This window comes from Meleagris gallopavo, chromosome 8, assembly GCF_905368555.1.
Source record: "Meleagris gallopavo chromosome 8, MGAL_WU_HG_1.1, whole genome shotgun sequence".
NCBI lineage: Eukaryota > Metazoa > Chordata > Aves > Galliformes > Phasianidae > Meleagris > Meleagris gallopavo.
The window spans coordinates 31,115,945-31,134,660 of record NC_139411.1 but is presented as its reverse complement, the minus strand read 5'-3'; the positions used below and the strand labels follow the sequence as shown (position 1 = coordinate 31,134,660).

Sequence of the window (18,716 nt, the reverse complement as noted above, 5' to 3'; positions counted from 1 at the left end):
CAGTGTCTGATTATTTTAATAGAACTCTCTATTTAGGAAGTTGAAATTTACAGTATGAAACGTTTCTTTGAGAAGAGTGCTTGACTCTTCCTTCAGTCAACAGAGACACTCACTGTAACTCACACTTGGAAGCAGGGATCGTCTTATAGTCCACAAAGTATATAGTCCAGAAAGTACAGACATGATGCATTTATACTGTAAAGCAAACTTTGAAAATGGCTGATGGATATTTCTGGAAATAATTTGAGATGGACACTTGAGTACACGTGTTGCTTGTGTAACCTAGGTGAATCATACGAAAGAATGGAAAACCATCCCTTCTCATAAAATGAAACATCTGATTAAATAGAACGTGGGAGAAAACCCTGCCAAAGTATCTGACATTTCTTTCCATGTTAGAGCTAGCTATTCTAAAATAGTCACCTTCAAGCTTCAGAAGGAGGTGAATCTGAATACGGCCCAAAGCTTCAACCTTGTCTTTGTTACAAACTGAAATGTCTAACCAGAATCATACTTTGCTTAGAAAATAGGAGTATTAATTTTTAAGTCTGTTTAACTGTGCATAATCCTTTCCTCTGGGACAAGTCAGATTGCAGTCACCCTGCAGGTCTTGCGTTGGTCTTCACGGCCAGCTTTGTTCATGGAAGTGGTGGAATGGTAGTGTGGAACGTTCTGAATTTGAGCTGTATGCATTACCTTTTTATCTGAGGGTGAGCCAATGAAATGTAAGTGTAATTCCCAGCCAACATCCCATGCTGCATACAAGGCCAGATTGATGGCCTCCATCTCTCCACTCAAGAAGAAGGCAAGTTCTGTTTTGACATGAAGCAGAACAGAGAACACAGAGGTCTCTATACCTGGTCTGTTGTAGGACTCAGATACCCAAACGATTTTCATAAAGGATAACGGATAGCCCTAACCTGAACGGCATTAAGGGGAGAGCCTTTTTGCCTCCTCCAGGTTTAGGCAGCACTCAGACCTACATTTAACACACCTTTCCTGCCAAACTGAAGAATTGGTCCTTCAGACACCAGCTCTGAAGGGCTTCTTCAAAGACTGCATGCAGTTTTTCCAAGGCGCTAACAAGATAAATAATTGGTACTGACAAACAAACAGGAGCTGTCAAATAAGAACTGCTGGTGAGCACAACTCTGGAAATGTTTTACAGCCCTGCTGGTTGTTAATAAAGCCCTGATGGACTATTATCATCAATTGTCTCTGACAGTTTGTACAAGCGCAAAGAAAACACTGTGACATTCCAGGTGACCTATTGTGCCGTTTGCAGGAAATGGGCATGAGAAAAGCAAATACGAAATATGTTCGTTTCCAGCATTGTATTTATATATAAACACTTATCCACCTACTATAACCACACTGCCATCAGAGGGACCACAGTGGAGAGTGTCGCGTAGGACCTGATTCAGGAAAGGTTCTTCGTTTAACTTGGAAATAGTCACAGGCCTGAAATAAAACAGATGGTTGGGAGTTTGCTGAGGCCAATACAAATATTTCCATTGTTTGTAAAATGCTTTGAAATTCGTTCTAGGCATTTTTCTCACCAGGAATGAACTTCAACGTGCTTTCCTAAATTGATGCCCTGGATATCTGGTGCCAGGTACATTGGGAAAGCTTCTACATTGCAGAAGGATTTTGTGAACACTCTGCAAGGACAGGCTCATCTCCCTATTTCAGAGTTGAGTGGCTGCTCTAGTAAGAAAGATTTCCATAGCTCACTTTCCATTGGTATTTTTGGTTCACTGTGAGCAATTTCAGACACGGTGGCTCTTGACCATGGAGATTTAAAGCATTCTGTCTTAAAAACTTGGCAATGAGTTGTTAAATCTTGTGTAGAAAATGTAAAACAGTGTCCCCTGCATCTTATATGCGCTTCTACTGGAAAAACAAATCGTGGCATACCCTTACGTACATGCCCAGAAGATTGAAAAAATTCCATGGGAATATTTTGGGTGCTCATAATACCAGCACGTTGATGATGATGGCAGTGGTGGAAAAAAGTACATAGAAAACCTGGTAACACACTGATGAAGCATACGTGAATGCAGTTTTAGAGGAGCGTTGAGTTGACGTTTGCAAAATAAATTGTTTCTCATATGTATAAAGCCAATGTGTGAGATGGAAATACATTTAAAAAAAAAAACACAAAACATCTTTTCTGTCTTTTAGTGTGATTATAAATAGAAGTCTTTTATTAGAGGAATTTTAATGATGTTCTTCTCAATGTGAATTGTTTCCACTTTGATGTACTAAATGGTGACATGGGAATTGGACACATCTAATTAATGTTTTTTTTTTTTTTAAATCATCAGCTTTGTTATCATGCAGTATTGTCTCTATATTAATACTGTGCGAGCAGGGAGGTTTTGTTATGCTGCAGTACTTCTTCAATAATATATGCACCCTTGTTTATGGAAAGATTGTCTAATTAATAAACCCTAGGGCTCCAATTTACAGTAAAGTCCTTATTTATTTCTTTAATCCCTTCCACTGAAAAAAAGATCAAGGCAGATAAATTTTGTCATTTAAAGCTATTTACAAGAATTTCTTAGTAAGAACACATGTTTTTAGTCTTGTATGTGAATCTTAATGTTCACCTGAAAATTGCAGTGAAAATAGTTCTGTTTCTTTGAGGGATGATTTAGACTGCAGATGTCCTTATCTGGATGACATCTGCAAAACACCATTGGTTTAAACATAACTACAGCCCATACCATGACCTTCCTTATGCATTTTATTAAGCAGTAAGGCTAATTGATTACATTTAGATGTCACGCAGTATCTGGAGGAATGATGAACTGAGTAGATTTTGACAGTAGATGCTTTCAGACTGAATGTTGGCGTTGCCATCATTTTTTTGCTGAAGCCTGGTAAAGCAATTCACAGGAATTTGTTATACCATTTACTTGCTGAAAGAGTGTATCCCGTTATGTTTATGGGAGTAATTCAGATAACACCTGTCTTGCTATTTTGGCCACATCAATACTGCCTACAACAATGATTTTACTCATATGAGGCTTTATATTGCAATACAGGGCATGTAGGAAGAAGTGTTGAGAAGCCTAATTACCCTCCATCCATCGTGTAATGTTTTGAGAACATATGCTCTATTATCTCCTGATAGTGTAGGACTTACGTAGGCAATTGTTTGTTTGTTTGTTCGTTATTATTCCTTTTGAACCTACCTGTCATGTAGTTAATACATCTCATGTAAGCAAGATGTAGAACTTCACCCACACTGTGCTGTTTCAGCTTGTTCCAGCTGAACAAAATTGATGTTGTGTGATAGGAAAGCTCTGGTTCATAAGTTAAGCATAAAGCACTTACAACTAAGAAATAAGATAGAAAATGAAGAGTGTCTTAAACAACCAATCTGGAATAAAATCATAATAGTTGAATACTGTTGATGCTGTTAGTCTAACTCTGTGTCATTTTTTCTTTGGCAGTTGATGAAAACTGTGAATAAAATGTGCCCAAACATCACAAGAATTTACAATATTGGAAAAAGCCACCAAGGACTAAAACTGTACGCTGTTGAGATTTCTGACAACCCAGGAGAACATGAAGTTGGTTAGGATTTAATCTAACTAATTCTGTTGAAGGGTGTTGGGCTTTGGTTTTTTGCTTCGGTTTTTGTTTTTTTTCCTTCTCATTCTATCTGCAGTAATTATCCCTGATGGAATTATATTCATGGCTGCAATGATTTCGAATGTGTGTGGGAGGAACTTCAGTGCTGAGTTTCTAAAATGAGAAGAGTAGGATGAGCACAAACAGAAGGCATTTTGAATATAGGATCAAATTCCTCAACGATAATGAATTTTATTCTTTGCAGTAATAAAGTAAAAGTGAATCTTAGCACTGGGAAATGGATTTCAGTGCTGAAATTTACGTTGCTTTGGACGAAAATTTGCTTTTTTATATGGGAGTGTATGCATTGCAAACAAAGACAGGTCCAGTCTCCCAGTATGCTTTCAGTGGTGAGTGTTGGGGGGTTCAATTTCCTACGGTAATATCATCCCACAGGACAGGTAATCATTCAGTCTGTGATCCCTCTGTGGATATGAATAAAGATCTCACTGTGTTGCTGTCCTTGTCAGGCATTGGTGTAAATGTGCTCTACCATACCTGTGAATACCGTGCTAAGTGCCCAGCCCATGCAAGGGAGGTGTTACCCAGGTGTTAACACCAGAATAATTCATCTCATGTCTTACCCCCACATCAGTGCCTGAGATTGTGTGTTATGGGCTTGGCAAGTGGAAAGGTGGACCCATCTGAGGTTGTCCCTTTTGGATCTGTTCTAGTTGGGGTTTGCAAGTCTTACTCCTTCAGTGGACTTGGCCGTCTTGAACCTCATTGGGTTGACGTGGGCTGACTAAAAAGGCAGAGCCTTGTGTGTACCACCAAGGTGATGCCGTGACTCGGATTTGAACCGAGGTTGCTGCGGCCACAACGCAGAGTACTAACCACTATACGATCACGGCGTGCTACCAGGGCTCTGATGCATAAGCCTGTTATTTTAGAGTAACTACAGAAAGTAATTATTTGTTTCTTATGTGTTTTCATTTATTATTTTTTCAGTTAAGGCATTTCTCCAACCCACATTAAGTGAAAAGCTGCTGCTTGATATCTGTAGACCCTTCATTTGCTGCTCTGACTGCATTTGTGTCCTGTGTGATTGCCAGGTGAACCGGAATTTCGGTACATTGCAGGAGCTCATGGGAATGAAGTGCTTGGACGTGAGCTGATCCTTTTGTTAATGCAGTTCATGTGTCAGGAATACCTTGCTGGGAACCCACGTATTGTGCATCTCATCGAGGATACCAGAATCCACCTTCTTCCCTCAGTCAACCCAGATGGATATGACAAGGCATACAAGGCGGTAATGTTGAAGAATTATTTAGATCTGTTAGATTAATGAAGCAAGTGACTGTTGTCATTTTTTTTTTTTTTTTTCTGGATATGATATTCTGCGAGCAACTGAAAGAATAAAAATAAAAAATAAAAACAGAAGCATCAAAGCTAGCATAAGCCATTGAAGTATCTTACCTGAGGAAAAATTTGTATCGGTCTTCATGTGATATTGGCTAATATGAGGATGCATAGTGGAAAGGAGGGGCCCTAAGACTTCCACAACAAACGGTACTGAGGAGTAAATCAGTGAGAGCACCAGCATGGAAAATGAAGAATTTGTGCAGCCTGTTTTGCCATGGGAAACCAAGCTTGAGTACATGAAAATCTGTGTTCTTTTGTAGCTGAAATTTAATATAGCACCTAGCACCTTTAAAGAGCACACAATGTGTTGGGCATCATGATATTTCAGTCTGGAATAAGACAGACAACGGGAAGGGAAAATTCATGGGCTCTGTTCAGGTGCACTGGAAAATCTTTCTGGGCAGTCTGTAGCAGCAGACTAGAATGCAAAAGCTGTGCTCACAGCCATAGAAGGGATATATGCCATCTCCACTGTAACCTAGGGAAAAATAGTCTTCAGCAGAAACCTTGAAAACAAACCAGAACATTTTGTCTAACCCCAGGTGTTTTGACTTTGGCTTTACCTCAATCAACTCGAAAAAAAAAATAATTCCATCTTTTCATTTCTGTGATAGAACTAATTCATCCTTCCATTTCTGTGCATGGATCATCCCCAGTTACTTTGCTGGGGATTACAGGTTATTATATTCTGAATGATCATTTCTCTTTCTTTTCTTTTTCTTTTTTTTCCCTTCAATCTAAGGGCTCAGAATTAGGGGGCTGGTCTTTAGGTCGATGGACTCAGGATGGCATTGACATCAACAATAATTTCCCCGATTTAAACTCTTTGCTCTGGGAGTCTGAAGATCAGAAGAAGAGCAAAAGGAAAGTTCCAAATCATCACATCCCAATTCCTGACTGGTACCTATCTGAAAATGCCACCGTAAGTAACACTGGCTCCGGAGAGATGGGAAGATGAAATTGGGGGCGGGTTGAAAGACTGAGCTTTGTATTTTTCGTGGAAAATGCAGCTTGCTGGTGAAGCTGCATACCTGCTCTAAGACAAATGTCTGGGCTTCCCTGATAGTCAGTGGAAATAAAATTGCACCACAAAGATACAGTTGGGTCCCATGTTTTAGCAGCTGCCCTTGGAAAGGGAGCATCTTCCTGGAGTGCCATCTTTTCCCTCAGCTATTGGGAGAGCCTGGAGGACTTGATACCTAAATTTGAGTCCCAGGCAGGTAAAGAAACAGAAACATAGCATACCACTTTTACGAGGTATGCACCATCCCTGTTTTTTTTCTTGATGTTGCTTGAAATAACATCACAGTAGCTTACGCTAGCCATGTTAAAATTTAACTTATTGTTTGCATGGCATTTGAAATAACTATTTATAGTAGCCAAGCTTCCCCTGTTTTGCAGGAAAGGCACTTAACTGCAGCAGTTCTGTGGGCTTTAGAAATATTTCCCTGCTTAAAACCCCTTATTTCTCAAACTCATTCCAGCTGATGCCACTGGGCACAGCATTATGATCTGACAACTTGCTGGTTCTAGATCACTCCTGCAGGATAAGACAAAAATGTTAAGGTTTGTGTTAGCATTGATGGGTTGTCAGTGGCCTCCAAAACGTGTCTGGCAGGCACTGTCATTAAAATACTTTCTTCTTGGCCGCATCTCTTGTGCTGACTACTCACTCTGTGTGAAGCATCTTCCAGTCTGCCTCCAGATTTCCAGATCTCACAGGCCACAACAAAGCTGTTTCCTTCTTTCCTAGGTGGCAGTGGAGACGCGAGCAATCATTGCATGGATGGAAAAAATTCCTTTTGTGCTGGGGGGCAATCTGCAGGGAGGAGAGCTGGTGGTGGCGTACCCCTACGACATGGTGAGGTCCCTGTGGAAAACACAGGACTACACACCCACACCAGATGACCACGTCTTTCGCTGGCTCGCCTACTCCTACGCCTCCACGCACCGGCTGATGACAGACGCGAGGAGGAGAGCGTGTCACACAGAGGACTTCCAGAAGGAGGACGGCACAGTTAATGGCGCCTCGTGGCACACCGTGGCTGGAAGTAGGTGCCTGAGGAAATGAGCAGAGTCACAGAATGGCTTGGGTTGGAAGGGACCTTGAAGGTCACCTCGTTGCAACCTCCTGCTGTGGTCTGGGTGCCCCCCCACTAGCACAGGCTGCCCAAGGCCCATCCGTGGATGTGAGCGCCTCCAGAGATGGGCACCCAGTCTGGGCAGCAGTGCCAGGGCCTCACCACCCTCTGAGTACAGAATTTCCTCCGAAATTCTCGTTCATTGTGCCATTACGCTGTTAAACGTGATAATGACATCACTGCCTGGTATGCACTGTGGAAGTAAAGGTGGTAAAGTGTGCTCTGAGAGCAATATTTCCTCGTCTGGAAATCCATTTGTTACACATCGTCAGCTAGTAGCAGATTGACAGGGGCTGCTTTGTCACTAATACCCAATGGCCATTCTGTTTACTACCAGGGTTTTCCAGAAGTGCAATGTGTTAATGCATAGATTCTCTACATTCAAGATGGTTTGCTGGGAGAACGACAACCCAGACCAAATCTCCTATATATCAGGGGAACCTCAGCTGCGTTGAACAGACCTGCTTGCCTGCTGCCATCTTCTTTTTAAGAGACCTGGACGTGCTCACGCTTAAAATATGAATAGGCTCCGCAGGCATTTTTGCTGCCAGAATAAATTACAGAGCACATCACTCACAGTGTGCCCCAGCCTGCGTCACTGTCACTGAGCAGAAAGGGGAAGCTGTGCCCTGTAGTGCAGACAGAGCATCACTTTCTAGGGAAGCCCAATCAAAGACACATTATTATCAGCAATAGCTGCAGTTATCTCTACGGTTGCACACTTGAGCAGACTGATGAGGTGCTCTGCAGAATCATCACAGCTCTACTCAAAACCTTTATTTCCAGGTGCATCAGTTAGACAACACTTTCTACACAATTAAGAAGGAAGCAGCTTGCCTGAATGACAACAGGAGCCACTGCAGCCCTAATGGCAAACAGATGCAGGGAAGCATCTGTGCAGACCACGTTTTTATTGGAGCTGGCTCTTGTTTGTAACTTGCAGGTAGTTTCACTGCATAAATGTTTCTCAGCTTTGGGTTTTTTTTTTACATTGGCCCATATATGATTAACATTGGCCAGCCTTTGAAAGCCAGAGCCAAGAATTAACTTTTCAAATATTTTTTCAGGAGGTTAAAAAGTGGTGGGTGAGTTTCAGGGAGGGGAAAGAGGAAGATTGAACTGCTCAGGTCGGAAGGCCAGTGTCTAATGATAGGTTTGTATGCATTTCTCCAAATTCTTTTGAAAATACATAACTTGCTAACTTGACTGCTTAATTATATAATTTATGAGCTTAATTTTCCTAAGTGCTACAGAAACACGATTATGAATCAATAGAGAAAAGATGGCACTGGCCATGTCACTGACAGATATTGGTATTAAGTTACATTAAGCAACAGTGTGCAATGTGGATGCTGAATAATGTCTTGATTTCTTAGAAATGATTGCATATTGGATTTTGTTCATCTGATCTATTTTATTGCTTTATGATGTTTCTCATTATATTACATATCCTGCTTTATTCCATAATAATAAGACTTCCAATATTGTCTTTGAGAGAAATGCTTGAAATATTGCTTTTGCCTTTGTTCTTTACATCCCAGAGCCTAGGCTGAACCTCGGATGATGTGGTCTCCATTCAACCCGTGGGATGGTTTTAGACCTCATCTCTTCATCGAGAAATGGAATGAATTTTGTGGTGTAGATATGTGTAGACACGTAGAGAAAGACATGCACATATGCACATAGACATATTCTACAGCTGACAGAAACCAACAGCACCCTGTGTTTTCCAGATATGACTTCAGAATTGAACGCAAATTTCTCTCATACTTTTTCCATTCCATTCCCTCCGTGTTCCCACGCTGACACAAGTGTAGATACATTGGTCACTCAGCTTTCTGTTTATTTACCCTTTAGTTCAATGTATAACAGTTTCTGCATGCATTTTGGACTGCAATGAATGCAAGTTCTTTAGGCAAATTTACATATAACATTCCTGCACTGGGTGTGCTGCTCAAAGGCAAAGAACAGATGAATTTTATTTTATTTCTAGTGTTTTCAAGGCTGGAATTGCCTGTTAATACACAGAGAGTTGCTCTTGGCAACGTTAAGCCATTTTCTAAAATACACATACTAAAACTGAGCAATTGCTATGTATTGCAAAACATTTCACAATAGATTAATCAGGATGTGATAGAATATGTGAGGGAAAAATAATTGTGGCTGTTTCTCAGATGGAAGAGAAGCGCATTTGTGCAGTGCAGCATATGCCACTGTCTGATATTCAGGCTTTCCCCACCAAGAAATTTGAAGAGCTTAACATCTGCCTTACGTAATCCCCCAACTCTGCACCCAGGAGGCTCTTAGGTCTCATTAAATATTTGACTACTGCTCTGTGGTAATTGGACAGGGCTACAGTTTTTTTTAGTTTGTAACTCTTTTCCAATAGAAGTGAATGCATTTCCTTATAATCTTTGCCATTGTGAAGTATAACGCTTAGTGATCATGAATAAATATTTGCTTAAATATTCTTTTATTGTAAAAGCAAGTGGATAGTAATGAAGGAAGCTCCTATCACTCCTTTCTCTAATGCTCATAGACCGTACCATGTTATCTGTGTAATTGTGAAGAGCTAATAAATGGAATTTTCCAAAGGAAAATAGCTGCAGGAGTTGGAAGAGAAAGCTGAAAAATGGAAATAGTTGAGATCTGAATCTAAATACAGTCTTCCTTAGCAGTCGAGACCTTTGTAAAGGTCACAGCACTTTCTGTAATGCAGACAAGCTGCAGCTCCTCACAGGCACTGATGTTCCTGGGTTTTGGTCAGGACAGATTGGACTAATGGAAGTCCCCATCACGGAGAGATGATGCAGATTGTATTCCTTTGCAAAGCCATAAGAGGAAACACAGAATGGATTCTTTCACTCATTACAAGCTTATACATATATACTAGATATATGTTTAAAACTGCATTGTTTCCATTTTATTACGTTCCATTGTATTTTACTCCACTGTATTTTTTTACTCCCCATTGACAGGCATAAACGACTTCAGCTATCTGCACACCAACTGCTTTGAGCTGTCCATCTACGTGGGCTGTGACAAGTATCCCCACGAGAGCGAGTTGCCTGAGGAGTGGGAGAACAACCGGGAGTCCCTCATCGTTTTCATGGAGCAGGTATTCAAGAGCATCATAACTCCTGACCCACTTGTTGGCTTCCTTTTCTGCTGCTTTATCTGCGTGTCATATCTGTCTCTTGTATTCAGCGTTGCTGGGATCCTGCCAGTATTTGTAAGCTGAATTCACATTGTATGAACCCCAAAATAGGTATGCTTAATTCACATGTGGAATTTGTGATTTGCTCCGTCTTTCTTATGGCAGCACTGCTCCTTGCTAAGTAATGGTTATTTTTTGGCTCGTTCTCTCAACAGGTCCATCGGGGCATCAAGGGCATAGTGAAAGACATACATGGAAGGGGAATCCCAAATGCCATTATTTCAGTAGAAGGTGTTAACCACGACATTCGCACAGGTAAGAAATGATGATAGTATTGAGCAAATAACCTTCCATCTGCCCCTGATCAATTGCTTAAGTCAAGCTATGTTAAAAGAATTTTTATTCCTCCTTTTCTCGTGAAAAGCTAATGCAAATTCAACCTGGAGTAACTGCAGCACTGACAAACAAAGCTGTCGTAGCAATTTGCCATACAGTGTTCCTCTGGCTGTTAAGTAATGGGAATGTGTTGGAGATGTGAGCCTGAGCTGTGTCCAGAGGAGGAACAGCTGCTGGAGGGAAGGGGTTTCACACACACTGCAGTCTTCTGCAAAGCATCACAGCTTTGGGAAAGAGATTTTGATGGGGCTCAGCCAAAACAGTGCTTTGTATGGGTGAACGTCAGCCTGAGAATTAACTTTCAGTATGGATGGCTAAAAGTAAAAAAATGCACAAATGTCTGTTACCTTGTTTGATCTACACCCAGATGTAGCTATTTGTGCTCAGAGTAAACTCCAGACCTATTTAATGGCCTGGCAAGTAGACATGGCACTAAATAAAGCATTGCCTTAAATAGACGCTGGTGACTACAGGATTAATAGTAGTAATACCTGAAAACTGTCGTTGGCAGGGCAGGGGCTGGATGGCTGTTGTGTTTGTGGAGGTCCTGTGTGATTGCTTATGACCCAGTGGCTGGGGCTCTTGTGAGCTCTGACACTGGGAGAGGGGCATGGAGAGGAGATGGGTAAGCAAGAGATGATGGCAAGGGCTGGCTGCCGAGGTGCAAGATGGCACACTTTGGTGTGTTGGCTGAATCCAGGCTATGGAGTACCACAAAGATAAGAGACTTCCACCTCTTTATTCTTTTGTTGGGCATGGTAATAAATCTTGGAATATCTAACTTAGTTTACAAATAATTTTATTTCGGTGTTACTGTGTCTCTGTTTAAAACAGAACATTGAATAACAGATAATTAGGCAGTAATGCCTCTTCCTTAAATATTTTACAATTGGACAAGTGGGAGATGATAGCTGGAATGAAAGTAATCACTTGGTTTTCTCTGTCTTGGAGGAGTGCCACAAACTGTAAGTTGCATTCTTCTGCTAATAGAATTAATGTATTTCTCTGGTTGAGACAAACAAGTGCAAGAGGCTCCAGCTCTCCGTATGTTGGATTCTCACATGAAAGAAAAATCAACTGTTTAAAGACAATGAACAAGCATATGGAAGTGAGTCCTGGTGGCATGGGGAGAAGTGCACAAGGTCCCAGAGCCCGGCTTGTACCACTTGAAAGCTTGCAGCTGCTTGCATTAGGCTTACTGCTGAGCTTCTGTGGCTTACGGCCATCTCAGTGCAAGCAAAAGTAATTGCTTTATTATTTTTACTTTTATTTTTAATGAGAAATGCTGAAGTTGATAGTATGTTTGGGAATCACTTTTTAGATTGGAGCTACAGGACTTTATTTGTTTTGTATTAGGCAGATAACAACGTATATGTTGTTGGAGACAAAAAGCTGAAGTGCCACATATAACATTAGAGAAAGAAGGCAGATCGTTGGCATTCTCCTTCCTTCTGTACGTTTTAAAATGAAAAAATTATATATCCATTTAAACCTCTGAATTGTCTTGATATAAAAATGGTCCATATGGGAGGGGAGTTATGGCCACCATCTTTATTCATGTAACTTTTTGTTTCAAGCAACCTAGGCTGTAAGGTACCTGCTGTTTCTTTGGTGCATCTACGTGGTAGACTACCTTGTAGAGCAGGCAGAATTGCCTGCAAAGGCCTTCTAACATCATTGATTATTATTATTTTTTTTGAGAAAATCTCTTGCCAAATGTGCACAGAAAGCACTTTTTTATTTTCTCTTGGAGGTACAATGTGTCTTATGGGAAAAGGAGACTGGCGGCACTAAGCTGGTCATATTAATAGGCTATTTGGAATTATTGATTTTGAGAGTAAGAGCTTTATGGAAGATTATGCCATTTTCTCTTGATGCAGATGCAATTATTGATTAACTGTGATTATATTTGATTTACAATCATTCTGTGATTCTATATGGTGTTATGATTAGACGTGGACTATTTTCTATGAGATAACCTTTGGAAAGGAGTTCATCAATTGGGTGAAGGAATGCACTGGATGCCCTTATTCCCTGATGCTCCAAATGCAGTCAGTTTTCTGGTTTGTCTTAGAATCATGGAATCATTCTGGTTGAAAAAGACCATGAAGATCAAGTCCAACTGATCATCACCATGTCCACTAACCACGTCTCTAAACCACATCTTATCACTCCCACGAGCAGAGACCAGTGGAATTTCTACCACAGAGGAAAAGTAGTTTGCTAAATGCATCTGATTTACCATGGCCATTGTGTTTTAAATCAGACTCAGGTGGCAGCTTTCTGAGTATCATAGAATCATAGAATGGCCTGGGTTAAAAAGGACCACAATGATCATCTAATTTCAACCCCCCTGCCATGTGCAGGGTTGCCAACCACCTGACCAGGCTGCCCAGTCCCTTGGAAAGGATTGCATTTTGTTTACTACCAGCTGCATACAGTAAACAAGTAATAAATGACTAACCCTGGAATATTTAGTGAAGGGTAAATAGTTTTCTACATTTTTGCACACTTTGGAAATCTCAAAGCAAGTCTTAACCGAGAAATACACAAATCTCTTCCAGTGAAGCATTTTGTACTGGAGCCTGTACCAGAGCTCAAAGACTTGTGTATTTCTGTGTGATTTTTTTGCAATTAAGCGTAATTAATTTAATTTCACACAATGTTCAGAGAAAAAAATTATGAATATTTTGATAAACTTGATGTGCTTTCAGCATACATTATGTAACCAAACTCAAAGATTTGGAAGTAGCATCTAGTTAGTGTGTAATATCATTAGTCTCAGCTAGGCATATTTCTAGTGTTAGAACTTTCCCTTTTTTTTTTTCCTTGCTGGCTGCGTTTCAGTGGAGAAGTTAGGTTTCAGTTATTATATGCATTGGGAATACAGCACTATCACTTGCTTTTCTGGGGACATTTTTGCAGGTAAGTATTAGGATAATTTATATAGGGTATTTAATAAAATTTGTTACATTTATGTTAATGACTTAATTTTAAAATAGGGGTCATCATAGTACCAGAGGATCACTGAATCATTCAGGTTCGAATAGACCACTAAGAGTATCTAGTCCAACCATAGACCCATCACCACCATGATCCTATCAAAGAGTGAAATACATCCTGCTCACAGCTTGATATTCAGTGTTGAAATGAACCATAGACCCATCACCACCATGATCCTATCAAAGAGTGAAATACATCCTGCTCACAGCTTGATATTCGGTGTTGAAATGATTTCCCAGTGCTGTGTCAATGGGTAGATGTTTTCCTGGTGTGTGGCTGTGATAAAATGCTTATTAAATGTGTTAGAGAAATGTGGGTCAGCCTTGGGGTGGGGATGCAGCATCCCCAGGGATGTGATGGTGGACACACCAGTGGGAACCCAATCCCCTTCCTGATCCCCTTTTCCCTTGAGGGGCATAACACTGCATGGCTGCAAGCTGAGCCCATGGGGAGCCACACTGGGAGCACAGGAACTGCCAGAGCTGAGGGGGTTCTACAGCTCAAAGTAGGCCCTTAGGGAGAAGTTCAAGCAACGTGGACAGCTTTCAGTCTTGCCTTTTGGGTAGGATGCCAACAGACCTAACAGCAAGGGAGAATAACTAAATAAGGAGATCCTCAGAGAGCCCATTCTGAGAGTGCTGTTCCTGATGTCTAAGAAATAGGAAATCTGGACCTTGGCTGTCACCTCACAGCAGGTCACAGTGAAAGAAAAAACCTGAGCAAAGTGCTAATACAAGAACTAACACAGGTGTGCTTGCACACAGTTTCACATTTGCAGTCAGAGGCTGCAGTACCACAGTATAGTTCATATTTCTGTTTTGCTAAGGCTTGCTATTTGCGATTTTTTACCATGCCCTAAATTAAAATCATATTTCTTTAAACCAAGGCCAGCCAGTCTGATCTTTTCCCAAATATCATATTTTTACCCAAATGATCTTTAGCTTTTGCAACACTGCGTTGCAAGCAACCCAAGGCAAGTGGTAGTAAGGCTGTCAGCTGTCATTAGAGCTAAAAACAAGAGCAAACAACCAAAAAACCCTCTCTGTACATGAGATGCTGTGCTTCTATTTAAATATAGAATTGCATGCTTGATTGAAACCTATTGTCTTTTTTTTTTTTCTTTCCCATTGTTGGTGCCATGTTCTCCTGTAGGGCTGGCAGGAGAAGGAGAGGCACATGTGCCATGGGGCAGCCTCATAGCCATCCTCCTACCACGAGGCTGTCACCTTACCCATGTACTGGCGAGTCTGCATTCACATCAGTAACACTTCACTCAGTTTTCCCTGGGGAATAATGTCTCTACCATGTACTGTTTTAACCCCTTTTTGCTTTTCCTCCGCATGCATTCACAGGAAAGCGTTATTTGTGTTCATTTTAAGGTGGTCCTTTCTGGAAATGAACTGCTCTTCTTGCATTTGATTCTTCTGGCTTGGTTTTGCTGGAGACGTTTCCTTCAGCCCTGTGTGTATTTTACTATCTACTGGGATATCTGGGGGGAAGTAGGATTACTTTGTATTTCAATTTACAGAAAGCTGAATAGGGAATAAAAGTTCAGATGGATTTTTCCTTTCTATTGTCTTGCACATGGAGGCTTTGTTTGCATTTTCATGTACAAGCCCAGCTAGTTACATCTGCCCACAGCCAGGTCCAACGCCACATGTCCATGTTGTATCTTTGAATCAGGAACATTTCTTCTTAAGGCATGAACACGTATTTAGAATAATGAACGTGTTTTCCCACTATTTTTTGAGCAGTGGTTCACCACAGAGGGTGACACAGAATGGTTAGAATTAGAAAGGACCTTTAAAAGCCATCTGGTCCAACTTCCCTGCAATGATCAGAGACATCTACAGCCAAATCAGGTTGCTTAGAGCCCCATCCAGTGATGATTTCTTCCAGCTGTGAGGTTTCCTGTTGGAGCTCCAGATGAAAGATTTTTAGGGAACACACAGCAAGGAGTGCATCCCACTCCCCTTGCCTCTTGGGCTGGGGAGCTTGCATAGCTAGATTACCCTAAAATTCCTCTGTATTAAAGGACTGGTGGGTTTCTATGATGGCCTCAAGTGTGCCATGAGTTTGGTTGTTAGCTGCAAGGCCTGGATGGCTGTGAAGGACGGATGCAGAATTGCCAGTCCAGTGTCTCATCTCTACTTGTGTCATTTGAAAAGCAACCTCCAGCTCATGTTGGGTACCAGCTTGTGCTGCATCCAATCCAGTATGCACTGCAGGAGAAAGGAACCCTGTCTTAAAAGCATCCCTTTCCCACACAGGAGCTGATGGGGACTACTGGCGCCTTCTCAACCCAGGGGAATACATGGTCAGCGTGAAAGCAGAAGGCTACACCACCGCCACCAAGAACTGCGAGGTGGGCTACGACATGGGAGCCACCCGCTGCGACTTCACCATCTCCAAAACCAACCTGGCAAGGATCAAGGAAATCATGAGGAAATTTGGGAAGCAGCCCATCAGCCTGTCCCTGCGGCGGCTCCGGCAGCGGGCTCGGCAGTGGAGGCAGCGCAGATAGAGCCCAGTTCTGGCAACGTCAGCCCAGCCGTAGCACTAGTGAGAGCTGCATAGCCCAACCCTTCCTACGCATTTCCCTGTCTGAGGCCTTTCTGTTAGTGGAGCTGGATGTGGGTTTGTCAGTGTGGCAAAAAACTGGAGGCAAAGATTGGTTCAAGCTGAAGTGAAATAAGCCCTGGTGTGTGTGGGGGGGGAGGGAGGTGGGAAGAATGAAAAGATGTTTTGAGTTAAAATGAAATGTTTTTGGTGGTTTTTTTTTTTTGTTTTTTTTGTTTTTTTTGCCTGTCGATTATTTAATCCTATGTAAATCTGTTTTCTTTAAAAATAGCAAAGGAAGAAAAAGAGATACTTGTAAATGAGAAATACTTTTGACTGAAAAAAAAAAAAAGATGTTTCTGAAGTATAAAATTGATATATTTTTGCAATTCAAAAAAGTTATGACAATCTTTCAATTTTATTCTCGTGTGGGAGAAAAGCTGAGAGGGCACCGCTTCTGCTGAAAATCATTAAAATGTGTCCAAATTTTGGTCTCCCTTTACTTGTAAATCCACATTTTGACAAGCATCGTAATCTCTGGGGGAAAAATATCCTGAAGCGAATAACCCATCTCAACTTTTCTGTTTTGGTATTCAGGAATGCCTGGTGACTCCAGAACTTAGTGCCCAGCGTTTTATATTTTCAAGGCTGTGTTTTTACTCTGAACTACACGTAACAAAAAGGGCGCTGGGTAAGAACTGCTGCAGCCACAGCACCTCCTCTCTGACGCAGGAAAAAGACTTGAAACGAAGCTTTCCTTGTGGATGCAGGCTTGGGCATGGGCAAAATCCACTGACAGCATCTTTCTTCTTGATTCTGGCCTGCCTATAAGCACCTTTGTGCTCACGCACACCTCACGTCGCTGCCTTCCACAACGTGGCAGGGACTCGCCTTCCTCCACATGGTCTGTTTGTCTTGCCACTACAGCTGCTGCTTTCCTGGCCTCGCCGCTCTGAGAGCTGGACTTGTGCTTTATTATCGGCTTTTAAGTAACAGAGTTGTACAGCAGAATGGGTTTGAGGTTTGGGAAAGATGCAGATTGGATCTGGGAAAGAATGAACTAAATAAACACTGGTCAAGCCATCAGCTGGTGGAAATCAACTTTGCTCTGTGAGATTCAAAGTCGTGACCTTGGTTGTACCAAAAGAAGGGCCAGCTGTACTTTTTTAGCCAGTCAGAAGCCTGTGGATAAATAAACATCTCTAGCATGCATGGTAGTGAGGCTGCAGTGTACGCTTCCACATAGAGTTTTATTTAGAACCTTTTAATTGCCGTTACAGTGCTTGCCTATACTGATGTGATTCTTGGAAAAGATGTTCACTCAACCCTTATTCCAGACCGAGGAGGAATAAACTGTGAGTAGAAAACTTACTGTAAGAATATTATGTGCCATCTGTACTACATCTATTTTTATTTTCTCAGCAAAGAATCTTGAAAACACAAAAGGCAAAATATGGCAGAGCGAATAATATAATCGTGAGCCCTTACATAATAAATAGCCCTGTTCTTAAATTTCTTAGACAATTCTAGCCTATCCTTGTTCTGCAAATACCATTAAATAACAGCAATCTGTGTGACTGCGAGGGAACAAAGAAAATAGCAGAGTGCAGACATAATTCTCTTCAGCTGAAATTATGGAACTCCAGCTCCATTGTCAGCACTGTTCAAACTAAATAATAGACTCAGACAAATAATCTAATCATTACATTACCATTTGGAATTGTATTTTACTTATGCCAGTCTATTTACCACCTTTACAACATTCTATAGTCCATTCATTTGTTTTGAACAGCAAATGTCATGGCACATTATCAGCAGCTGAGACCTCATTCTTTTCTTGGGGAGTGATAAGAAATATTTTAGGAATATTGGAGTAGTGACAGCATATCAGTACTCCTGCATTCATTGGCATGCATAGGTTTTGCCACCACCGCAATGCCAGGTTTTCTGTGTTATGATCTGAGGAGGGTCTTTAGGTTGGTTCTCTATGGAGTCCTGTGAAATCCCAGCCATCTTGGTGGGGGTGGAGGTCTGAACAGTCGTACAGGGAGCGGAGCAGCCACGTTTGAATCACTGATAGCTGGACTGAAGGTGGAATCCAGTAGATGGACAGTCGTAGTCTTGGCAGGTCAGTTCTTTCTACTTTGAAATAATGTTTTTTACAAACCCAAAGGTCCTCATGCTCTGTTCTCGGGTATGAGGTTATCTCAACCGCCAGGTATTTTTATTCAAGGAGCAGATGTGATGAGAAATTCTTTGATATCTGTGAGCTAAAAGTAAATAGGTCCTGATTGCTAAGACCTCAGTTCCACCAGCTGCTGAAGATGGGGGCCTTGGTGCTCTGTGCTGGAGGCAGCCGTGCTCACACATACCTACTGCAGCAGCACTATGACTAAGGCTGATGACCTCACCCTGCTTTGGCCCAGGCTTTACTCAGTAAATGGCCTAAAAGC

The 18,716-nt window shown here is 41.5% G+C and overlaps 1 protein-coding gene and 1 non-coding gene across 4 annotated transcripts in view; one reads left to right on the top strand and one right to left on the bottom strand.

The window, feature by feature from the left end:
• The window catches only part of CPXM2 (carboxypeptidase X, M14 family member 2), a 64,616-nt gene extending 46,841 nt beyond the window's left edge, over nucleotides 1-17,775 (top strand). For 2 of the 3 annotated variants that reach the window (XM_003208224.5, XM_085229928.1), the window contains exons 7-13: nucleotides 3,462-3,585; nucleotides 4,698-4,894; nucleotides 5,750-5,929; nucleotides 6,761-7,058; nucleotides 10,127-10,266; nucleotides 10,521-10,620; nucleotides 15,975-17,775. In XM_003208224.5, the coding sequence (XP_003208272.2) occupies nucleotides 3,462-3,585; nucleotides 4,698-4,894; nucleotides 5,750-5,929; nucleotides 6,761-7,058; nucleotides 10,127-10,266; nucleotides 10,521-10,620; nucleotides 15,975-16,228 (1,293 nt within the window). In that variant the 3' untranslated portion in view covers nucleotides 16,229-17,775. Of the gene's footprint in view, nucleotides 1-3,461; nucleotides 3,586-4,697; nucleotides 4,895-5,749; nucleotides 5,930-6,760; nucleotides 7,059-10,126; nucleotides 10,267-10,355; nucleotides 10,417-10,520; nucleotides 10,621-15,974 lie in introns of all 3 variants that reach the window. The other variant, XM_085229929.1, reaches the window with a different exon arrangement.
• TRNAH-GUG (transfer RNA histidin (anticodon GUG)) lies at nucleotides 4,425-4,496 on the bottom strand. The gene has a single exon. It is a non-coding gene; the product is annotated as a tRNA-His (tRNA).
• Nucleotides 17,776-18,716: the final 941 nt, after the last annotated feature.